The sequence below is a fragment of the Hyperolius riggenbachi genome, chromosome 1 (genome assembly GCF_040937935.1).
Source record: "Hyperolius riggenbachi isolate aHypRig1 chromosome 1, aHypRig1.pri, whole genome shotgun sequence".
Classification (NCBI taxonomy): Eukaryota; Metazoa; Chordata; class Amphibia; order Anura; family Hyperoliidae; genus Hyperolius; species Hyperolius riggenbachi.
The window spans coordinates 630367132-630389078 of NC_090646.1; the positions used below are offsets into that span (position 1 = coordinate 630367132).

The following is a 21947-nucleotide window of genomic DNA, read 5'->3' on the forward strand; positions in this document are numbered from 1 at the left end:
GATGCCCTTCATTTTGAAGAATCATTGGAAAAATTCAAACACCATTAGCATAAAAATCGTACTGAAATCCACAGAGGAATCACAATTACAAGTGCACTGCTCTTTACACCAAAGTGGTTTCCTATGCATTTAAATAGTGCAATTGTGTTTACTCAATATGATCATGAAATGCTCTAATTCTGACGTCTTTTTGGAGTTTCCAAGATGCTGTACACATTCATAAATGAATGCGCACTCCCATTCTCCATAGCAGTACAATTCAATGCACACCTCCGTGCACAGGGTCCAGAAAAAGCAACTTGCTGCCAGTTTAAACTCCCTCCATGCATGAGATCTTGCATTGATTGGGAATGTTTTAATGTGTTTTTCGTGTGTGTAAAATGCTGACAGCCTGGTCTAATAAAAATAATCCTTAGGCCGGCATCCACTTGTCTTTGCAAAGCTTACTCAAAAACGCTGGGAGTGATTTGGCAATGTAAAAGTGAAGCAAGTGGAAAGCAATTTTGAGCCCTGCTTTCAACTATTGAATTGCAAATCGCAATCACTCCTGTGGGCTCACCTCCATTAGCCTAGAGTTTCAGAATCACTGGAGATTCCAAAACACGACTAGTAATGCTCTAGTGGGCTAGAGCCCTAAGCACAACTGCAAACCATTTGTTCTTCAGTCAAACTAGCTGTAAATTTACTTGGAGAAAATGCATCAATAATGATTCAGTGATTAATACTTACGGTTTTCCCAGATCCTGTCTGGGCACAAGCCATCAAATCCCGGCCAGCCAATACAATGGGAATACTGTGCTTTTGTATAGGTGTCAACTTTACGTATCCAGCTTTCTGAACATTTCTAGATAATGTCTCTGGCAGATTTGCTTCTGCAAAAGTCTGCAATAGTAAAATGTTGTGCACAGGTAAACACAATGAAAACACAAATCTGGAAAATTTAGTCAAACAGGCAACCTGTAGTGTCATTTACAGAAGAATAGCTGCAGAGGATACAACATTGTGCAGAATCATCAACTCTCAGGAAGATAGTGACATATTGAAACAGGATCTGGATAGGATGGCTATATAGGCACATAAATGGCAGATGAAATTCAATGTTGAAAAATGTAAAGTCATGCATCTTGGTCGTGTACCAATGGTCTAGCACCATACAAAATAAACGGGATACAGATGGGGACATCAAGCGTGGAGAAGGACTTAGGAGTACTCATCAACAAGTTAAATAATCGTATTCAATGCCAAGCCGCTGCAGCTAAATCAAATACAATTTTGGGATGCATTAAAAAGGAAACACTTGGGATGCTAGCATAATATTGCCAGTTTCTAGTAAGAGTAACTAGAGTAACTCTCTAGTAAGGCCACATCTGGAGTATGGAATTCAGGAAGAATATTGCAGTTTAGCAAGTGCAGAGGACGAGCAACAAAATTAATACGAGGGATGGAAGGTCTCGCTAAGAAACGTTAGATAAACTGGGCTTTTATCAAACAACAAAAGCAATCCATGATCTGCACAACCAGACACAATTGCATCAATGAAGTAAAAAGTAATTTATTAAAGGACGTATCCCAATATAAATAAAAACAACTATACTGCCAACTGGCACAGGGGCAAGAAAAAGTACAATGATACGTACATGTATATACAACCGTAACACAATTACATTACATGCTCAGATCGGTAAGTGAAAAGTAATATCATATAATAGTACTACTGCTGCAGTCACCATGCATAAATTTGATCACCTGTTCTAAATGATAGCTACAACTGACAATCTGTCTATATGTCCAATAATATGCAGAGTGCTGAACCCAAAATATACAGTACTAACTCATGGAAAAGAATGTCCGCCTTACCAGCTGAAGCACTGTTACCCCTTGGTCCAGGTGGCAGTATGGACCTCACATGTATCGCACCCTCCTAGGTGCTTCTTCGGAGATAAAAAACATAAAAACCGAGACGCCTTAAATACACTTCATATCCCGCCGCCGCAGTTGCACTTTATTGAGCACATATGCACTTTTAGAGGAACACATATATATCCTGGTGGATCCTTAGTAAGTAGGGATCACCAGTGGATTAGTTGTGTTTGAATTGGTTCACTTTTTGAGCACTGGTTTGGTTATTTGCCAGATATTATTTATAGGGTTAAGAATTTCTGCCCGCAGTAAGTATGGGCGATTGTAGTGATTAGTTGTTCACATGTTGGATGAGGGTTGTCCCGAGTACGTTTGTGGCACGAGCATGCTTTTTAACTCTGATTGTTTGTTTGGAATTTCAGATTATGGCTAATCTTCATACTGCACGGTCACTTTATGATATGGAGCATCATCTGCACTTTATTCACTTATGTTTGAAGAATGAACGACGGTCACAAAGGATCAAGATTTATGAGAATGAAATTTGTTTACATGCACTTTATATTCACAAGTTTATATATTAATTGTACATTTTGTATAGTTCTTATTGCATAATTATTTATATTATTAGTACAAACACATTGTTTACTTTGTATCATGATACTCACATAGGAAGATAAAGTTAAAGTATATTCAATGTCTGTAGGGCCATCATTTATACATCCAGTAGATGTCCTCAGTATTTTTGCTTCATATTAGAGCTAGGGTGCCATCTATCACTGACCACTAGGTGTCAGTATTTCTATCCTAATGATAAGGATTGCCAAGTTGCTTCTGCATTTATTGAATTATCGAGTTATGATAGTTTTTATTATTATCAGAATTGTGCATTATAATTAGTATTAGCTAATTTATTATTCGTCAGCCGCCTTTCCACCTGTACGCAACCCCTTACAAAACACTATCCACGATGTGTGACGTCGGTGACGCACGATGTGGATTCGGGTAGGCGCCGCCTGCGTCATGCGTCATTACGTACGCGTGACGCGGCGACGCGGAAGAGGCGTGGCCACGCCCCTTCAACTTGCGGCGGCGGGATATGAAGTGTATTTAAGGCGTCTCTGTTTTTATGTTTTTTATCTCCGAAGAAGCACCTAGGAGGGTGCGATACATGTGAGGTCCATACTGCCACCTGGACCAAGGGGTAACAGTGCTTCAGCTGGTAAGGCGGACATTCTTTTCCATGAGTTAGTACTGTATATTTTGGGTTCAGCACTCTGCATATTATTGGACATATAGACAGATTGTCAGTTGTAGCTATCATTTAGAACAGGAGATCAAATTTATGCATGGTGACTGCAGCAGTAGTACTATTATATGATATTACTTTTCACTTACCGATCTGAGCATGTAATGTAATTGTGTTACGGTTGTATATACATATACGTATCATTGTACTTTTTCTTGCCCCTGTGCCAGTTGGCAGTATAGTTGTTTTTATTTATATTGGGATACGTCCTTTAATAAATTACTTTTTACTTCATTGATGCAATTGTGTCTGGTTGTGCAGATCATGGATTGCTTTTGTTGTTGGATAATGGTTGTAGTTTAAATCCATGAAAATGATTGGGTTAGTGCTCTGTTTGTATATATTACAGATAAACTGGGCTTTGACTGGAGAAAAGACCCCTAAAGGTACATACACGTTGGATTTTTCCAAACGACCGGTCGTTTGGACGTCAAATCAGGAATGTTAGTCAATCAGTTGATAACACTGGATTTGACCGATCCGCCAAGCGGATCCGTCAAAAACAGTCTTAGCTGAACGACCGATCGTACACACACCCGATTTGACATTCAAGCGGCCAAACAAGCGGTCGTTTGGAAAAATCCGACGTGTGTACAAGACTTAAAGAGGAACTGTAACGACAAAACGGCCCCTGGGGGGTACTCACCTCGGGTGGGGGAAGCCTCAGGATCCTAATGAGGCTTCCCACGCCGTCCTGCGTCCCTCGGGGGTCTCGCTGTAGCCCTCCGTGCAGCGGTGACGCAATATTTACCTTCCTGGCTCCTGCGCAGGCGCTCTGATGCCTCTCGGCGCCGAAGTAGGCGGAAATACCCGATCGCCGTCGGGTCTGCTCTACTGCGCAGGCGCAAGTTTCCGGCGCCTGCGCAGTAGAGCGGACCCGACGGAGATCGGGTATTTCCGTCTATTTCCGTGCCGAAAGTCGCCACAGCGCCCCCGCTGGAGCCAGCAAAGGTAAATATTAAACTGACAGTCGGCACAATCGCCGGCTGTTCGGAGGGCTGCGGCGAGACCCCCGTGGGACAGAGGACGGCGTGGGAAGCCTCATTAGGATCCGGAGGCTTCCCCCACCCGAGGTGAGTACCCCCCAGGGGAGGTTTTTGTTGTTACAGAGTCTCTTTAAGTGAAGATCTAATTAACATGTATAAACACGTCAGAGGGCAATATAAAAGCTTGGCAGATAAGTGATTAAAATGTGAGATGCATTGCCACAGGAAATTATGGCAAATTCTATAACTGCATTTAAAGGAGGCTTAGATGCTTTCCTTGCGTTGTAAGACATCTATGGCTACAATTACTAGGTAATTCCTGGTGGTGTTGATCCAGGGATTTTACCTGATTGCCATCTGGAGCAGGGAAGGAATTTTTTCCCTTTTAGGGCTAATTGGACTATGCCTTGTAAGGTTTTTTTGGCTTCCCCTGGATCAACAGGGACATGTGAGGGTTAAGGCTAGAGTTGTACTTAATTTTCTGGTTTAACTTAATGAACATACTTTTTTTTCAACCCAAATAACTATCACATTACGCAAGCAGTTATCTTCAGCCACCTAACAAATGAGAATAAATCTTCCAAACATGCTAGATGTTATAATTTAAGTAGGCCTCAGTTATTTGGACTGAGTTTTAGGTAAAAGGCTTGTTTGCAGAGTATACCTTTAAGTAGAGTTCCGTGTGATGCAAGCAGAGGCATCTCAGTGTCTGCTTGAAGCAGATGATGCAAGCAGATACTGAGAAGATGTTCCTAGTACAAGGTCTTAGGCCTACACTGCCCCAGACAAATAGACTACAGGAACAATCAACATAGGCCATATTTACAAAACATAACATTCTTGCAACTGGGACAAGGGGCCCATAGAATATCAAGTAGGTGGGTATAGTGACAACACGAGCCAATTGTAAGGTTTGGGGGATGGCTCAGATGAGGTCAAATTTAACGCTTTCTGGTTCGTATAAAACCAACAGCCGGTTTACAGAGAGGCACTATTTTCTGTCCCTGTCACCACTGGTCTTAATCTTTACTTATATATTTATTTATGTCTCGTTAGTTTATCTTGTATGCTATATCTTGTATGCTGTATATACTTAGTTTAGACGTAACTTAGTATAGAAAGATGATAACTGATTACCATTCATGAGGAATGTTAGTCAAGAGCTTGTAACGCAAATGGACTTAAAGAACAATTGCTTCGCTAGGATGTAACGACATGTAGAGATCAGAGTATCTGTATATCTGTTGACTGAATAAACTCCCATCAAACTTTGAAGACGCCTAAGAAAGTCTATCTCCTATAATGCTTGCTGTGAGGAGAGTCGAGACAGCTCACATTCTGTGTGGAGCAAAAGGTGATTTCTAACACTAGACCCACATGCTATTTCCAGGGGGTTAAATAGATGAGTTCAGTTCAACAACCTTGAAACTAGAAGGGAAGTCTGGATGCCGCCTTCCCACAATTCTGCTGTGCTGCATATGCCTTTAGGCCTGGGACCCACTAGCAGCGCTTTTCTCAGCGCATGAAATTTGAAAAGATCTTGCATTATAATGCTAGGGGGATTAATACATTTTTTTAAAAATCCCTCAAGTAGGATCACACACAGTTTTACATTAGGAAAAGCTTTCCAAATCACAAGTGCTTTGCATTGCTACCCTCTTACCTTGAAAATAAGCAATAGCAGTAATTTCGAGCATGCTTGAAATTTAAAGGGCAACTGAAGCGAGAGATATGGAGGCTGCTATATTTATTTCCTTTTAAGCAATACCAGTTGCCTGGCTATCCTGCTGATCCTCTGCCTCTAATACATTTAGCCATAAACCCTAAACAAGCATGCAGCAGATCAGGTGTTTATGATATTGTCAGATCTGAAAGATTATGCTTGTTTCTGACATTATTCAGACATTACCACATCCTAACAGACCAGCAGGACTGCCAGGCAACTGGTATTGTATGAAAGGAAATAAATATGGCAGCCTCCATATATTTCTCACTTCAGTTGTCCTTTATTCCCTACCCAGAAAGTAAACCCTAGCTTCAGTAAGGGGTAAAAGTATGGCAACTTGTGTTTGTACTGGAGCTGATCTCACGGGCAGGCCCAAGGCTCTGTCCTTGGGCCAATCACTGCACTCGCTGCTACTCAGCCCAATAACAGATCCATGGTCCCCGCCTACGAGATCAACGGCTCCAGTAAAAACACAAGTTGCCGTACTTCTTACCCATAGCCTGAAGATCGGTGACACAGCAGCATGGAGGTGGGGGGGGGGGGGGTTTGGGGGAAGAAGAGGATTAGGAATACATTGCAGGATACAGGGGACAGTACGACATGGAGCTATGGTAAGAGGAGGAAGCTAGGGGAAATGGGAGGATGCCAGGAGGACATAGGGTTACATGGGACAAAAGCGTTTAGGGGATAGAAGAGGGCACTGGTACAGAGGGCAACACTAAAGGTACAAAGGAGACACAGGCCAACAAAAGGTGGATCCAGCAGATGAAGAGGTGGCACAGTGGGGAAGGCAGTAGGACTCACAGCACAGGAACTTATAAGACATCCTCTGAAAATAAGCCCTAGCACAACACTTGGAGAAAAAATATAAGACATTGGCCTCGATTCATCATTGTCTTTGAGATAACTTTTCCAGTTTGTTAAATTACCAAATTCGTAGTTCATCGATGTGTAGTTTTATTCATTAAGTTTTTTCCGTATTTGGTGTGAATTCTATAAAATATCGATAACAATTCGGTAACGTGACGATATTTCCATTTTACAGCGGTAATTTAAAACAAAGCCATAAGATTCCCATGGAATTGTGGGTAAAAGGCAGTCCTTTGAACACTACGTAGCAACGTACTGAATAGGGCTTAACACCTGGACCAGGATTCTGGAAGTGGCTTGGGACGATCCCAAATTTCGCCAGCTGCAGCTTGATAGGAGCCTTTTCTAAAAAAAATATATAGTGCAGCTAGCAAATTAGTTAACCCTGGCACTGCCTGTGTTCTCTTACAAGATGATTCAAGAGAAATGCCGATGTCATGTTATAGCAAATAAATCCATTCTCTTGCAAATTGATATGGTTCTAGACCTTATTCTTGCCCTTCTGAGCCTTTGAATCACTCTCAGCTGATACATAACCGCTTCAAATGTCTCCATCTTCTCTGTCAGCAATGATCTGACAGGAATAAAGACAGAGCAGTGAAGGAGACAACTAATCCTAAATGTAACGCTAAACCACGCCCACCTTCATTTTCATGAATTGCACTTTCTTCTGTTTCTTCGCATCATTACCGAATGATTACCGAATGCTCGCTAACAGCTGTAGATAAATTTGATGAATCCCGAAATCAACTTATCGAGTTCGGTATTTTACCGAACTATCGTTATCCAATTTCAGTAAGTCTTGATGAATCGAGGCCATTGTCTTATTTTCAGGGAAACACGGTAGTGAGTTCCAGGCCTTGCATATGGATGGCTTTGTCACTTTTAGATAGGTACAAGTTGTGTTCTACACAAACATTCTAAGGAACACTGTCAGAACATTACTATAGTAGAATCACAAAATAAAACTAACCAGTATGGCTGGCGGAGGGTTATCTCCAGAGACGTCAACCACAATATCATCATATTTGTCAAAGTTAATGCCAGTCTGGTAGTGTTTAAAAATATCGTTTTCATCTTCGGAGGGAGCAGGGGGGACGTATGTCACTTTAGGGCCTGTTGATCAAAATGAAAGATAATTATAACGTAACTATCTTATTGACAAGATAGTTTAAAAAACAAATCACTGAGCTCTGCCAGTAATAACTTACCTTCTGATTTTTCAAACTCATCTTGAGCTTAAGAAAACAAAACAAAACACATTATTGGTATCACATTGAAACGCACATGTGTTGGTACACATGTATAAACAAGTTACCTTTCCCTGATTCCACGCCAACATCTTCATTTTTTCCTCTGAAACCACCTGGAAAAAAATAGTTATTCTACATTATACTAAATAAACGATCAGTGAGATAAAGCCGTCTAAGGAATTTTCAAGATCCAGCAAACTGGTGCCCACTGGACATGGGATAGAAGATAGTATAGGACATGGATAAGTGTTAAAAAAAGCATGTGTGCACAGTACTTTACAACACAATCTAGTAGAGTACAGTGTATTCAAATTAAAGCATATGGGTGTACAGCTAGAAGTTACCTGAAGTGAGAATAAAACTCGCTTTTTACCTTATATTCAGCAGGGGCATGTTTGCCCCAGCTAAAACGCCGCTATCCCGCAGCTGAACGAGGGGTCTTTACCCCTCAAATCCCCTCTGTGCTGTGCGGGTAGCGCTTCCTGTTGAGGCAGGGCTAACTGCTATAGCCCTGCCTCAGCGCTGATCGCCGCCTCTCCCAGTCTTCCTTCACTGAGAGAGGCCGGGAGAGGCGGAGATCCGCCGCTGAAAGATGCGCTGAGAGGGAGGGCTGCGGCCATTAGCCCTGCCTCCAGGAGCAGCAAAATCTACGACCAAGTTGGTCGTGGATTTTGCAGGGGGGATTTGGGAGGTAAAGACCCCCCGTTCTGCCGCGGGGTAGCGGCGTTTTAGCAGGGGCAAACATGCCCATGCTGAATAGAAGGTAAAAAGCGAGTTTTATACTCGCTTCAGAGTCTCTTTAAAGGAAACCCGAAGCGAATGGTAAATGAAAAAAAACAAACAGATGCTCATGTGTGGGGAGGTGTGCAGATTCTTACCGCAACCTCCTGTATGCCAGCATCCCCCTCCATTTCGCTCGGCCTCCTTTGTGTCCCGTAAGTAGGCACCTTTTGATCCGGACATACATGGCTATGGCTGCGCATGCGCAGTATGTCAGGTCGACTTCTTGTGAACACACTCCCTGCTCATCTCCCATGTGCGCGAGTGGGTAGTGCGGTGACTAAGTGTCGATTTGTTTGTTGGACATTTCAAAGACCTTTATTTGAGCGTGTGCAAGGTTTTAGACCAGGCCTAGGCCTACGGGCCTTATCTGTCGGGTTAGTGCATTGAATCCAGCCTGCTGACAGAGGGCCAGATTCCTCTCACTGCAAAGTTGGATGCGGTGCATAAGTAGTTTAACTCCCACTTTCCAGGGCTGATCTGTAATGATTTTTAAAGCCAAAAAAACAAAGGGTACAAAATACAGACAATGGTGTACACCAATACAAAATATAGACTTGGTAATTATACTTAAAAATAAATAAATACCAAGACACAAAAGGGTAGGAGAGCCCGGCCCTTGCAAGCTTACAATCTAAAAGAAGAAGCTACAGCTGCGTCATATGACCTGCTGTCAGTACGTGCAAGTGTCACATGATGCAGCTGTGGCCATGGAGATCACCGCAGGAAGATGCCATTGGGTGAAGTAAACCTATCATTATGCACCACTCAAGTTTGCCCACCCCTGCTTTAGACAGATGTCATTTTTCATGACTTTTTCTCTTATGATATTCTTTTAAGTCAAAGTCTTATAAAATAATTGTTGAAATGATTTATAATCCGTTCTTATATAGTCACTTCTCAAAGGCCACCCGCGGCCAGGCCATGTATGCGCATTACACCCAACTGGCTAAAGATAACAGGTCATCTACCGCAGTGTTTCTCAACATTTTACTGGTATGTACCCCTTTTAAAACCCTGTACTCACCAAGTACCCCCTAGCATAGTTAACATTATCACAAGTACCCCTTGACATATATATTTGATCGTAGTACATGAAAATTGGTTCTAAACACTTTCCAAGCATGTACTATTGCTTTTAATTAGCAAAAATATTAATTTGGTATTGTTTAACCACTTTACCCCCGCGCGTACGTATTTCTCCGTCCCTTTTTCCATCCTTTAACCCCCAGGGACGGAGAAATACGTACTTTCCGCGCTCCCGCCGCTGTCCGCGCTCCCGCTCGTAAACACGCCGCCCGCCGCGAGTAAACACGCCACCGCCCGCTCGCCCGGAGATCAATGAACGGGAAAATCCATTCCCGTTCGTTGATCTCAGCCCCGCAATGATCCGCTGCCGCTCGGCTGAGCAGCGCGACCATTGTGGGGAAAAAAAAAAAAGTTCTCAGCCTCTTTCTACTTCCTGCAAGCGTCCGGGTCGCATAAACAAAATGTTACTGTGGCCATATAGTAAAACTACATCCAAAGCATTTTTCACATAGAAATATTATTTTAACACACAAAATTAACCCTTTACCTCCCACACTGCCCAATTTTTTTTCTTGTAATTTTAAAAAAAAAAAAATTACAATTAAAAAAAATACATAGTTACCTTAGGGACTGAACTTTTTAAATATTTATGTCAAGAGGGTATAACACTGTTACTTTATAAACTATGGGCTTGTAATTAGGGATGGACGCAAAACTGAAACAAATGCACATTTATTTCCAATTAAAATATTGGCGCCAAACATTGTGATAGGAGCATAATTTAAATGGTTTTATAACCGGGACAAAAGGGCAAATACATTTCATGGGTTTTAATTACAGTAGCATGCATTATTTAAAAACTATAAAGGCCAAAAACAAAAACAATTTTTTCCCACGTTTTTTCCTATTTTCCCATTAAAACACATTTAGAATAAAATAATTCTTGGCATAATGTCCCACCTAAAGAAAGCCTAATTGGTGGCGAAAAAGACAAGATATAGTTCATTTCATTGCGATAAGTAATGATAAAGTTATAGACGAATGAATGGAAGGAGCGCTGAAAGGTGAAAATTGCTCTGGTGGTCAGGGGGTAAAACCCCTTAGTTGGGAAGTGGTTAAATAAATTTATCCTTTTCTTAAACGCTACATTTGTTATTATTGGTAAAGTTTATCAAGCCAAGTACCCCCTGGAACCATCAGAAGTACCCCCTGGGGTACGGGTACCACATGTTGAGAACCTAGGATCTACCGGATCATTCAGGAGGCAGGGGACAGTGGTGAGGGAGTGATCTGCCTGGAGGAAGCCCCTAGGTATACACTTTTACCATAGTCAAAATATTTTGGCAAGCAAGTATATTAGCTCGTAACTTGAAAGGGTCTTCTAGTATGATTCAAAGTTAGAAAGTGAACGTGGAAAAAAGTAGATTCCATTGCAGAATGTTTTTATGGTGATCTAATTTGCTAGGAGAACATACACGTGTATGTTAAACAGTAGGTGGAGTTAGTCCATAGCACTATAAAAATAAGAGACTAGAGGACAAAATGCTATGCTAGGTCTTGAGAATTATATACAGCTTCTAGATACTGCTATTGATGCATTATTTTTGGTGGTCATTACAAGAAAATGTTAGAAATTTTAGCAATTGGCACCTTGATCATATTCTTATATGTAATTTTTTATAGCTCTGTATATTGTCACAACAATACATTTTTTTATAGTTAAGATTTCTGTCTGCGTGTTTTATTTATTTCAAGACCATGAGGTATGCCGATACAAATTTATATGCAAGCTAACAGTGGTTTATGACCCTTGTAATCAACTCGAAGTAGTATTGCAAAAATGTGAGTTGCCCTTCTTATATGTTATCCTATATAATGTACAGACGTTGGCACAGTTCCCAATCCCTCAGGCAGGACAGAAGCAAACTTTTTAAATACTCTGTAAAATGAATAGCAATAGATGTTTTATCACAAGTGCCAAAGGAACATTTTTTGTTAATTCACCTCTTCCGAAACCACCTCCTCCTCTTCCAGAATCTCCATCACCTATAACAAAACCAGGGAAATGAGACTAAATTAAATAGAAATTTAAGTGGACCTCAATTCAAATTATACATGTATGGACCCATTATATTAACTGGGGAGTTAATAGGAAAAAAAAATTAGCCTGCACTTTTACTTCCACACACTCGCCCATGTTACACGTGTGGGAGGAAGAGTGCGGAGGCAGAGCCCGCACAGACAGACAAGTATACTGCATGGGGCACATTTTACACTGGGGACAGCGCCGGGAGTTCCATCGCATTGATCGCTCGTCTCAATATCGCACACAGTTACCGCTGTGCACCTGATCGAACACAAGCAGCATGTCCGATGGATACATTCAACAAATTTCAGACCGAAATTGGTGGCACATGCTCTTGCTGGCACAGATTTTCATCAGATTCGATTAAAATCATTAAATTGGATGGTCGATCAGCCATCAAGTCGCCTGACGTATGTCCACCTTTACTTTATTTCTGATCTTGGATGCTTACATCCACCATTTAGAATGAGTTCTTCCTGGCTTTTCTTCTGACAGTTTACTTTAGAACTGCATGTAGCAGAGACAGCAGAGAGCAAGGCAAACAAGAGTTCAGGCCTAGTGCACACCAGAGGAGTTTTTCTGAGCGTTTTGAGTTTTTAAATCTGCTGCTAATGTTATCCTATTTGTCTATGCACACTGGAGCAATGAGGTTTTGTAAAAAAAACCATAGCATTACATTGGGAAGAGCTTTTGAAACCTCTAGCGCCCAAACGCTAGAGGTTTCAAAAGCTCTTCCCAATGTAATGCTATGGGTTTTTTTTTTTTTTACAAAACCTCATTGCTCCAGTGTGCATAGACACATAGGATAACATTAAAAATTACCACAAATAAAACTGAAATGAGAGAATGAGAAAGAAAAGAGAAAAGTTATGAGAAAGAAAAAATAAAAAACCCCTTTGTATTGCCATTTGCTAGTAATTACTAGAAATATACGTGACATTTGGAATTTCAGTTAACTTTCGATAGTTGTCCTTTAACTTCATAACGACCATAATTGGCGTGACCACGGCAGCAGCCCCAGGACCGCCTAACGAAGATTGGCGTCAGGTCCTGGAGCTGCCGTTTCCCAGGGAACGGCTGCGCGCATGCACGATTGTTCCCTGCCGGTTCTCGGGGCACAGCTCCATGACCAGCCTGCTAGCTGCCGATAGCGGCTAGCAGGACCCCGAGTGCATCCGAAGTCTCCAGCGGCGGGAGATTCAAACGGGTGAGCCTGCAGGAGGGCTGGGACCCTGTGAGGAGAACAGGAAGGCTCTATAGGACCCAGAGCCTTCCCTCAGGTTATCTTTTTTACAATTACAGTTCAGACTCACTTTAACCATTTCTGCCGCTGGGACGTGAGCCTCACATCCACAGCTGATACAGCCACAGGGACGAGCTAGTCACCACCCTGCAGTTTGAGGGGCTGTGCGCGGGATTGTGCGGGCTGAAGCTCTCGATAGCATTAAATAAACAAAAACCTGTTTGTGCGCTCCTCACAGTTAATGTAACAGCAGATATTAACAGCAAAATGTTAACCTATTCCTGGATCGCACCTGAAAAAGTGTGTGTGTCACTCTGCAAATATAGGAGTTAAACAGGGCGCTCTACAGTGGGTGGTTAAAACTCTCCTCAACCATCACATGGGCATGGTTAAACTAATAGACCATAATAAAACATAATAAAACATAAATGGACATAAACCATATGATAATGTCCCTGATGTTAAAATCAAATAACAGTCAAATGAGCCCCTGATGAGTCATAGGACGAAACTAGTAGGGCGTGGCCTGAGGAGCGAGGGACGCTGGAAAGAGCTCACAAGGATTTTTTACATGCGCATTTGATTCTTCTACTTTGTAAGTGCACTACGTTTTAATCGTTTTAAATAAAGAAGGTTTTTCACTATGTATGGCCCTGTTTGAGTTCCAGGAAAGCTGTCAATGAAAATATTAGCTTGATGCAAGCGGCTAAAGTGACTGATGCTGGTCTGTGCTGGGTCAGCCTGTCCGTGCGGTGAGAGGCTTTATTGATTATTTGGTGGAGGAGCACACAGAGGTATAAGGTGTTGATATCACTTGTGTGGGAGCACTGGTGTATTGAAATAATATCTGAAGTATACAGTATCACACTATTGGAGCCTTTTATCCCCTATGTCTGCATGGTTCACTGAGGAGTAAAAGGCTGGAACAGCGAGAGAACACTGGTTTGACCAGGAGCGTGTTTGGCTGATCCTGAGAAGGGCAGCTGTGGAATCTGGTGAGCGTATACTGTTACTATAATATTCAGGAACTGTTGGAAATCATCTGTGCATTGAACAGGTCTGGAGGAAGAAACCTGTGGACTGTTATTTGATTTTAACATCAGGGACATTATCATATGGTTTATGTCCATTTATGCTTTTATGTTTTATTATGTTTTATTATGGTCTATTAGTTTAACCATGCCCATGTGATGGTTGAGGAGAGTTTTAACCCTCGATAGCATTGTTATCAGCAACGGGGGGGGGGGGGGGGGGGGACCGGACGACTGGGGGTATTGGCTGCAGGAGGACAAAAGTGCTATGAGAGGAGTCCCATATGTCTGGTAGCCATTGGAGAGATTGACAGAGAGGAGCAGCATCAGAAGAGCAGAGAGGTGAGCAGCAGAGTTCTGTAACAAAAACCACAAATACAGATCTCTGATTCTTTTAAAGTCAAAACACTGCCTAAAAACAACTATTCCTCTGATACTGAAAGGGTAAATACAAACTAGAAAATGAAGATCCTCTTCCGCCTCTCCCTCTCCTTCCAAATCCAGAATCTTCACTGTTAAAACCTAATGGACAGAGCAAGTCAAATATTAGCTTATTTCAGGACTGTATACTAGAATTTTTTTTTTCTTGATACTATTATCTTTACCAAATCGTACTCTTAAAGGGAACCTGACGTGAGAGGGATATGAAGGCCGACAATTTTAAACAATACCAGCTGCCTGCCTGTCCAGCAGATCATGCGCCTCAATACATTTAGTTTCATACCCTAAACAAGCATGCAGATGATTAACACTACTGATAAGAGAAAGATCAGCAGAACTGCCAGGCAACTAGTATTATTTAAAGAGAACCAGAGACAAAGCACCCTCATGTATTTTACCATATATATATATATATATATATATATATATATATATATATATATATATATATATATATATATATATATATATATATATATCATTGGGAACATTACAGTAAACACCTACCCTGCTCTGTTTCATTCTTCTCTGCTAAATCTGCTCGTTATCAGCCCTGATAACTGAGCATTCAGTCTAGCTTTTCCCCAGAATGATTATAGCTTTGTCAGTCTTCTGTGATGTCTTTTCAAGCCCAAGTCTGCCCCTTGTGGCTCTGCATTGCTGCTTCAAGGATAAATAGCAGCAAAGCAGAGCCACAAGGGGCAGCCTTGGGCTTGAAAAGACATCACAGAAGACACAGCTATAATCATTAAGGGCTCTTTCACACTAGAGGCTGTGGTAGAAAAGGCTGAAAGTCAGCCTTTTGCTTAACGCCAATACATAGCGTTTTCAAAGCCTTTTGAAAGAGTTTTACAGCCCATATGAAAACGTCCTTTTTTTCTTCTATAAAAATAAGTGAACAAGATAGCTGTAAAACGCTTTGAAAAGGCTTTGAAAACGCTGAAGTTGGCGTTTTCCATTGACTATCATTGAAACGCCAACAGCCAACTTCGGCTGTAAACAGCCCTGAAAAAGCTCCTGGGAGCGTTGAAACGCAACGCTCCAAAACGCCAAGTTAGATGTGAAAGGTAAAATGAAAGTCTATGGACTTTCTTTTACCTAGCAAAACGCCAACTTCGGCCGTGGCGTTAAAACGCCGAAAAATCCCTCTGGTGTGAAAGGGCCCTCAGGGAAAAGCTAGACTGAATGCTCTGTTGGGGGGAATCGTATCAGGGCTGATAACAGGCAGATTTAGCAGAGAAGAATAAACCAGAGCAGGGTATGAGTTTACTGTCATGTTCCCATTGATTTATTGTAAAATACATGAGGGTGCTTCGTCTCTGGTTCCCTTTTTTAAAGAGACTAATAAAAAAAGTTCCCCTGGGGGGTAATCACCTCGGTAGGGGGAAGCTTCCCCCGTCCTCCTGTGTCCCACGGCGGTCTCGCTGCAGCCCACAGAACGCACAGCCGACAATTTGCCAAGCTGCGCAATATTTACCTTTCCCTGTTCCAGTGGGGGCGCTGTTGCGGCTCTCCGCTCAGAAACAGGTGGAAATACCCAACTGGGATCGGCTATTTCCGAGAGGAGGGACCCTACTGTGCCGGAGCCAGGAAGGTAAATATTTACATCGCGGCCGTTCAGGGGAGCTTATCACTGCCGCTGTGGGAGTGATCTTTAATAGGAAATAAATATGGCAGTCTCCATATACCTCTAGCTTCAGGTCCCCTTTAAACATAAAAGGCTGGGATTACACCTCAATATATAACACTGGCAGTACACTTACCATCACGACTTGAAAAACCCTTCTGGTCATTTCCATCATCATCACCACCAAAACCTACAAAAAGTAGTTACAAATTTTAAATAGTACTTGCTTCAGCCCATTGTTACATTTTCAACTGCTTCCTGTTTTAGATAAAAAAAATGCAGCCAAACTTATCGTCTGAGGATGTCCATATTGGCCGCTGCCTCAGCAGACTTTTGTTAGGCATATGTACGAGCCTTAAAGAGAACCCGAGGTGGGGTTCTTACATCGCAATCCGCATACAGAGGCTGGGTCTGTCTATAGAGCCCAGCCTCTGTTGCTAGTAAGTTTCCTATAAAGCCCCCCCTGCGCGCTGTCAGACCTCAAAACACAGCAGCGCTGGCGACACGCGTGTCGCAGCCGGCTGTGTTTATCTCACTAATGCCAGTCTCGTCACCACCCCCGCCTCCTGAATCGCTCCGGTCCCTGCCCACGTCAATTCCCTCCCCGCTGATTGGAGGGAAGGGACGCAGGCGGGGACCGGAGCGATTCAGGAGGCGGGGGAGCAGCCGAGACTGACATTCGTAAGGTAAACACAGCTATGCGGCTGTGTTTTATGAGGTCTGACAGCGCGCAGGGGGGGGGGCTTTGGAGGAAACTAACTAGCAACAGAGGCTGGGCTCTATAGACAGACCCAGCCTCTGTATGCGGATTGCGAAGTAAGAACCCCGCCTCGGGTTCTCTTTAAAAGGACTTACGAGGTCCCGACCCCCCCAGCCTGGGATCTCCTTCCTCCACTAAGATGGCCGCCGGAGCTGGCCGCGGCTGCGCAGTCCGCATATGCGCGAGTGCGGCTGCGCAGTCCGCATATACGGCTGCGCAGCTCTAGGGCCTCCCCCCGATCCATGCTACAGGCCGTCTCCTGTTGCGTGGATCGGGGGGCCTAGAGCTGCGCAGCCGCACTCGCGCATATGCGGACTGCGCAGCCGCGGCCAGCTCCGGCGGCCATCTTAGTGGAGGAAGGAGAGGTCGGGACCGGCCCGGGGGGCACATTGAGCTGCGGCGATCCAGTGGAACGGCACGAACGCCGCCCTCCGTGCATTGATATTACATGCAGGTATTTAACTTTTGTGACTTTCGCCTCGTAAGTCCTTTAAGGCTCTGTTCATACTACACAAGATAGCAACCCGCTTTCCACAATGGACAAGTTGACAGATTTCAATTTAACCATAGAATCCATCCACACATGTATTGTAACCACTGCAGAATTAGCCATTACCTAAAGCATATTTAAGAATCTTGGGAAAACTGACCAATCTGCAAAGTAAAAACACACAAATCCTCAAGTTGGGATGTTCAAGTAAGTTATTAAGGAGGTGCTAAAGAGTGTGGCCAGCAAAATGGTCAGTAACCCTTTGCACACCTGCATGCAAACATTCATACAAATGCATTCACAGGAATCATCCATCCAGGAACCTCTGCTATCCCTACAGTTAGTTGAAAGCCGGGGTCTTAGTACAAACAAAAAAAATCTCTGGCGTGGTCACCTACACCACGCAGAGGTAAAGTAGTGGACAGCAACTGTTTAGTCGTGTGTGTACAAGGTTAAGGAAACCTTCTACCGAATGCGTGCATGGTCATTTCTGCTTGTGCACTTGGAGACTTGGCATTTGTTTTGGTTGCAAGTGAAGTCATTTCCATGAGTTGTTTGTAGAGCGTGTACAGACCTTTAGTAGCAAAACTGGAGCAGACGGTGTACCATGTAGAAAGGAATATATGTGTTTGGACAGAGATTATAGCACGTTATATGCTTGTTTGAAAGTGTGTTACAAGAAACCAGAACTGATAACATACACAAGTTTTATACATACCTGGGGCTTCTTCAAACACCCATAAGCTTGGTACCGAAGACGGAAAAGACAGGTGGGCTGGACTTGAGGAAGCCCCAGGTATGTATAAAACTTGTATATGTTATCTGCTCTAGTACACGAAGCGTATGCTTGAAGGTTGTGAAAAACTGAGCATGGCAGACAGCAAGTAAGAGTTTCAAAGCATAAGTGAAGCCTGTGAGAAGTCTTGGACAAGAGAGGATCACGTGGAGGATAGTCAGTTTCATAGTGTTAAGATATCTGGAAATTAGGGAGGAAATTTATAGAGAACAAGGTTGTGGAATGCTATGAGGAGTCCCATATGTCTGGTAGCCAGTGGAGGGATTGGGAGAGAGGAGCAGCATCAGAAGAGCAGGGAGTTGAGCAGCAGAGTTGTGTAACAAAAACACTAATACAAATCTGATCGATTCTTTCAAAATGAAAGCACTGCTTAAAAACTACACTTTCTCTGATCTTGAAAGGGTAAATACAAACTAGAAAATGAAGATCCTCTTCCGCCTCTCCCTCTTCTTCCCCTTCCAAAACCAGAATCTTCACTGTTAAAGCCTAATGGAAAGAGCAAGTAACACATCAGCTTATTTTAGTACTAAATACAATAACATGCATTTTTATAGACTTTATATTGTTTTCTTCACCAAATCTTACACTCTTAAAGGGAACCTGACGTGAGAGGGATATGAAGGTTGATAATTTTAAACAATACCAGTTGCCTGGCTGTCCAGCAGATCCTGTGCCTCAATACACTTAGTTTCAGACCTGAAAAAAGCATGCAGATCATGTTTAACACTACTGATAAGATCAGCAGGACTGCCAGGCAACTAGTATTGTTTAATAGGAATTAGTATTGTTTAATAGGAAATAAATATTGCACTCTCCATATACCTCTAGTTTTCAAATTACACCTTAACCACTAGAGGACTGCCTCACAGCAATTGGGGGACGTGCTTTGCACGAAATCGCACGCGCATCACCGCTTGGATGACGGAGCTCTGCCTTCAGTCTCCCAGCGGTGATCGCCGCTTAGAGGCTGTTAGAAACCGCCATCTTTAACACGGTACAATGCTGCAATCTATGGCAGCACTGTACAGCACTTCCAGAGGCACAAAGGCGATCCGCCGTCATAGGCTAAAGCCTATGACAGCCGATTGCGCTGATTGGCTAGCCCAATTTAAAGAAATACAATATTTATAAAAAAAAATAAAAAATAAACATCCTGAGAGCGATCAGACAGGGGGGGGGGGGGGGGGGGGGGAGAGGAGGGAATCACTTGTGTGCCGAATTGCGTGGCCCTGCAGCGAGGCCTTAAAGCTGCAGTGGCCCAATTAGGGAAAAGTGGCCTGGTCTTGAAAGGGGGGGGGGGGGGGGGATGTTAAGACCATGGTTCTCAAGAGGTTAAAGAGGAACGGTCATGAAAATCTTGATATTTTAAATGCATACAAATAAGAAATACACATCTTTCAGAGTAAAATGAGCCATACATGACTTTTCTCCTATGTTGCTGTCACAGTAGGTAGTAGAAATTTTACATTACCAACAGGTTTTGGGTTAATCCATCTCTTCATGGGGATTCTCAGCATGGCCTGTATTCTTTATAAAGACATTCCCTAAAAATTTTTATACAAAGATGCTGGCCAGCCTTCCTGCACACTTTTTCGTCAGTTGAACGGTGCAACTGCCATTCACTAAAAAGAAAACCCTGAGAACCCTCCATCAGAAGATGGGCTAGTCCAAAATCTGTTGGTAATGTTCGATTTCTACTACTTACTGTGACAGCAACATAGGAGAAAAGTAATTTATGGCTCATTTTACTCTGGAAGAAACATACTTGTGTGTTTACATGTATTTAAAATTTACGCCATTACGCGGCGGGGTAGCGGCGATCGTCACCAACACGCAGCAAGCAAAGTGCTTCCTGCATGTTTTTACAAAAAAATTGTAAAAAACGGCCCAGCGGGGCCTGAGCGGCGCCCTCCGGCGGTCATGGACGAGAGCTCATCCATATAAAATCACACACAATGGCCTCGATTCATAAAGCATTCCCGCATGCGGAAATGCTAAAAACAGCTCACTTTACCGACCACATAGCAAAATCTGTATTCATAAAGGCTTTTTCCGCATAAAAAGCCGACATTCCTGAGAAGAGCGATAAATCACCGTCTTGTGCGGTGATTATCTTAACAAAAGTAACAAATGTCAATTCATAAAGGTTAAAGGAAGCGGTATGCAGACGGGGATTACCGCTACCTCTGATGTGGCGAGAAGCGTGTGGAATACATCGCAGTGAATGGGACAGACCTCCCAAGCAGCTGCAGAGAGAACACCGCACGGAGGGACTCGGCCAGCTTCTCCTGTTTCCGCATGCCTACCGACAGCCTAACGCTAGCCTACAGTGGGATATCTACGCATTCCTATCACAACTAGAAACATTTTTATGAATGACCACCCAGAAGGCTGAAATACCGACAGCGGTGTTTCCTCGCACAGATTTACCTTACCGACAGCACTTTTATGAATCGAGGCCAATAAGTGTGATTCTCTCACCCCCAGGATCCGTATTGCACATATGGTCTTGAAATCCCCGCCCCTAATCTGAAATTGGGCCCTGGGCTTTTTTTCTTTCCAAACTATAGATGAAAAGGATGCTGGGGGATTGATGTCATAACTCCACCCCTTATATTTATGTGATCTAATCTAGGCAGACAGACATCTGAAATAAGAATTCTAGCAAACAGACATGATAAGACAGGGTGCTGCAGTTTTCCTGTCTCTCCTCTTATGGCCCATACTCACGAGGGACTTTTGTCGCCGCAACACGCGGCGCGCGCGTGTTGCGGCGACAGGTCGCCCGTGAGTATGGGCCGTTGCGCGCACCCCGAACTGTCGCCCGTCGCTCTTGTCGCCATGCGATTGAAAGTTTCAATCGCATGGCAACAGTCGCCGCCGCAACTGTCGCTAGTCCGCGTGAGTACGCGGACTAGCGACAGCAGCCTCCATAGAGGTAAATGGAGCTTCCGGTGGGGGGAGGAGGGACGTCGGCGACAGCTTCCGTCTCGCCGCTGGTCCCTCTTCCGCGTGTGTACGCGGAGGGACCTGGAGAGAAGCTGTCGCTAGCACGCTCACGTGTGCTGGCGACAGGCCACTTCTGCAGCCCGTGAGTACGGGCCATTACACACTGAAAAGAAAAGTAATTTGATCCAGGCAGGCAGAGCGCAGGGGAGGGAACCAGGCTGGAGGGGAGGACACAAAGCTTCAGCATTAGGAGAAATAAGGAAGTGCTGCTACAGAAATGCGAGTATTCTATCCACTATGACGTACCAGATGTAAACTATATGCTCATCTAACCATACACAGTGCAGAGACTACATATATTTACTGCCATTCAGCCCTTTCTTTTTAGGCTGGAGGTGGTCTAATATTTAACGCATGCAGTACTTACCATCACGACTTGAAAAACCCTTCTGGTCATTCCCATCATCACCACCAAAACCTACAAAAAGTAGTTACAAATTTTAATTAGTACTCGCAACAGCCCGTTACATTTCCAGGATGTAAAACCTCAATAAAAACCAAACATTTTGTCAATGCATTAAATAAGACGGAAATCTAACAGGAAAATCAATGTGTGTTTGGGTACCTTCAGAGTGATGTGCTGTGTTAACTGCTAATTCTTCCTCTAATTTATTACACATAAGAGTTGAATTTACACCACCTACAGGGTCA

The 21947-nt window shown here is 43.3% G+C and overlaps 1 protein-coding gene across 1 annotated transcript in view; it reads right to left on the bottom strand.

Moving 5' to 3' along the window:
* DDX4 (DEAD-box helicase 4) overlaps positions 1 to 21947 on the bottom strand; it is a 114305-nt gene that overhangs the window by 20897 nt on the left and 71461 nt on the right. Inside the window, exons 14-22 of the mRNA XM_068251234.1 lie at positions 21664 to 21714; positions 18702 to 18773; positions 16378 to 16431; positions 14630 to 14695; positions 11818 to 11859; positions 8070 to 8117; positions 7963 to 7989; positions 7725 to 7867; positions 730 to 882 (exon numbers count right to left, since the gene is read on the bottom strand). Of these exons, the coding sequence (XP_068107335.1) occupies positions 730 to 882; positions 7725 to 7867; positions 7963 to 7989; positions 8070 to 8117; positions 11818 to 11859; positions 14630 to 14695; positions 16378 to 16431; positions 18702 to 18773; positions 21664 to 21714 (656 nt within the window). The remainder of the gene's footprint in view (positions 1 to 729; positions 883 to 7724; positions 7868 to 7962; positions 7990 to 8069; positions 8118 to 11817; positions 11860 to 14629; positions 14696 to 16377; positions 16432 to 18701; positions 18774 to 21663; positions 21715 to 21947) is intronic.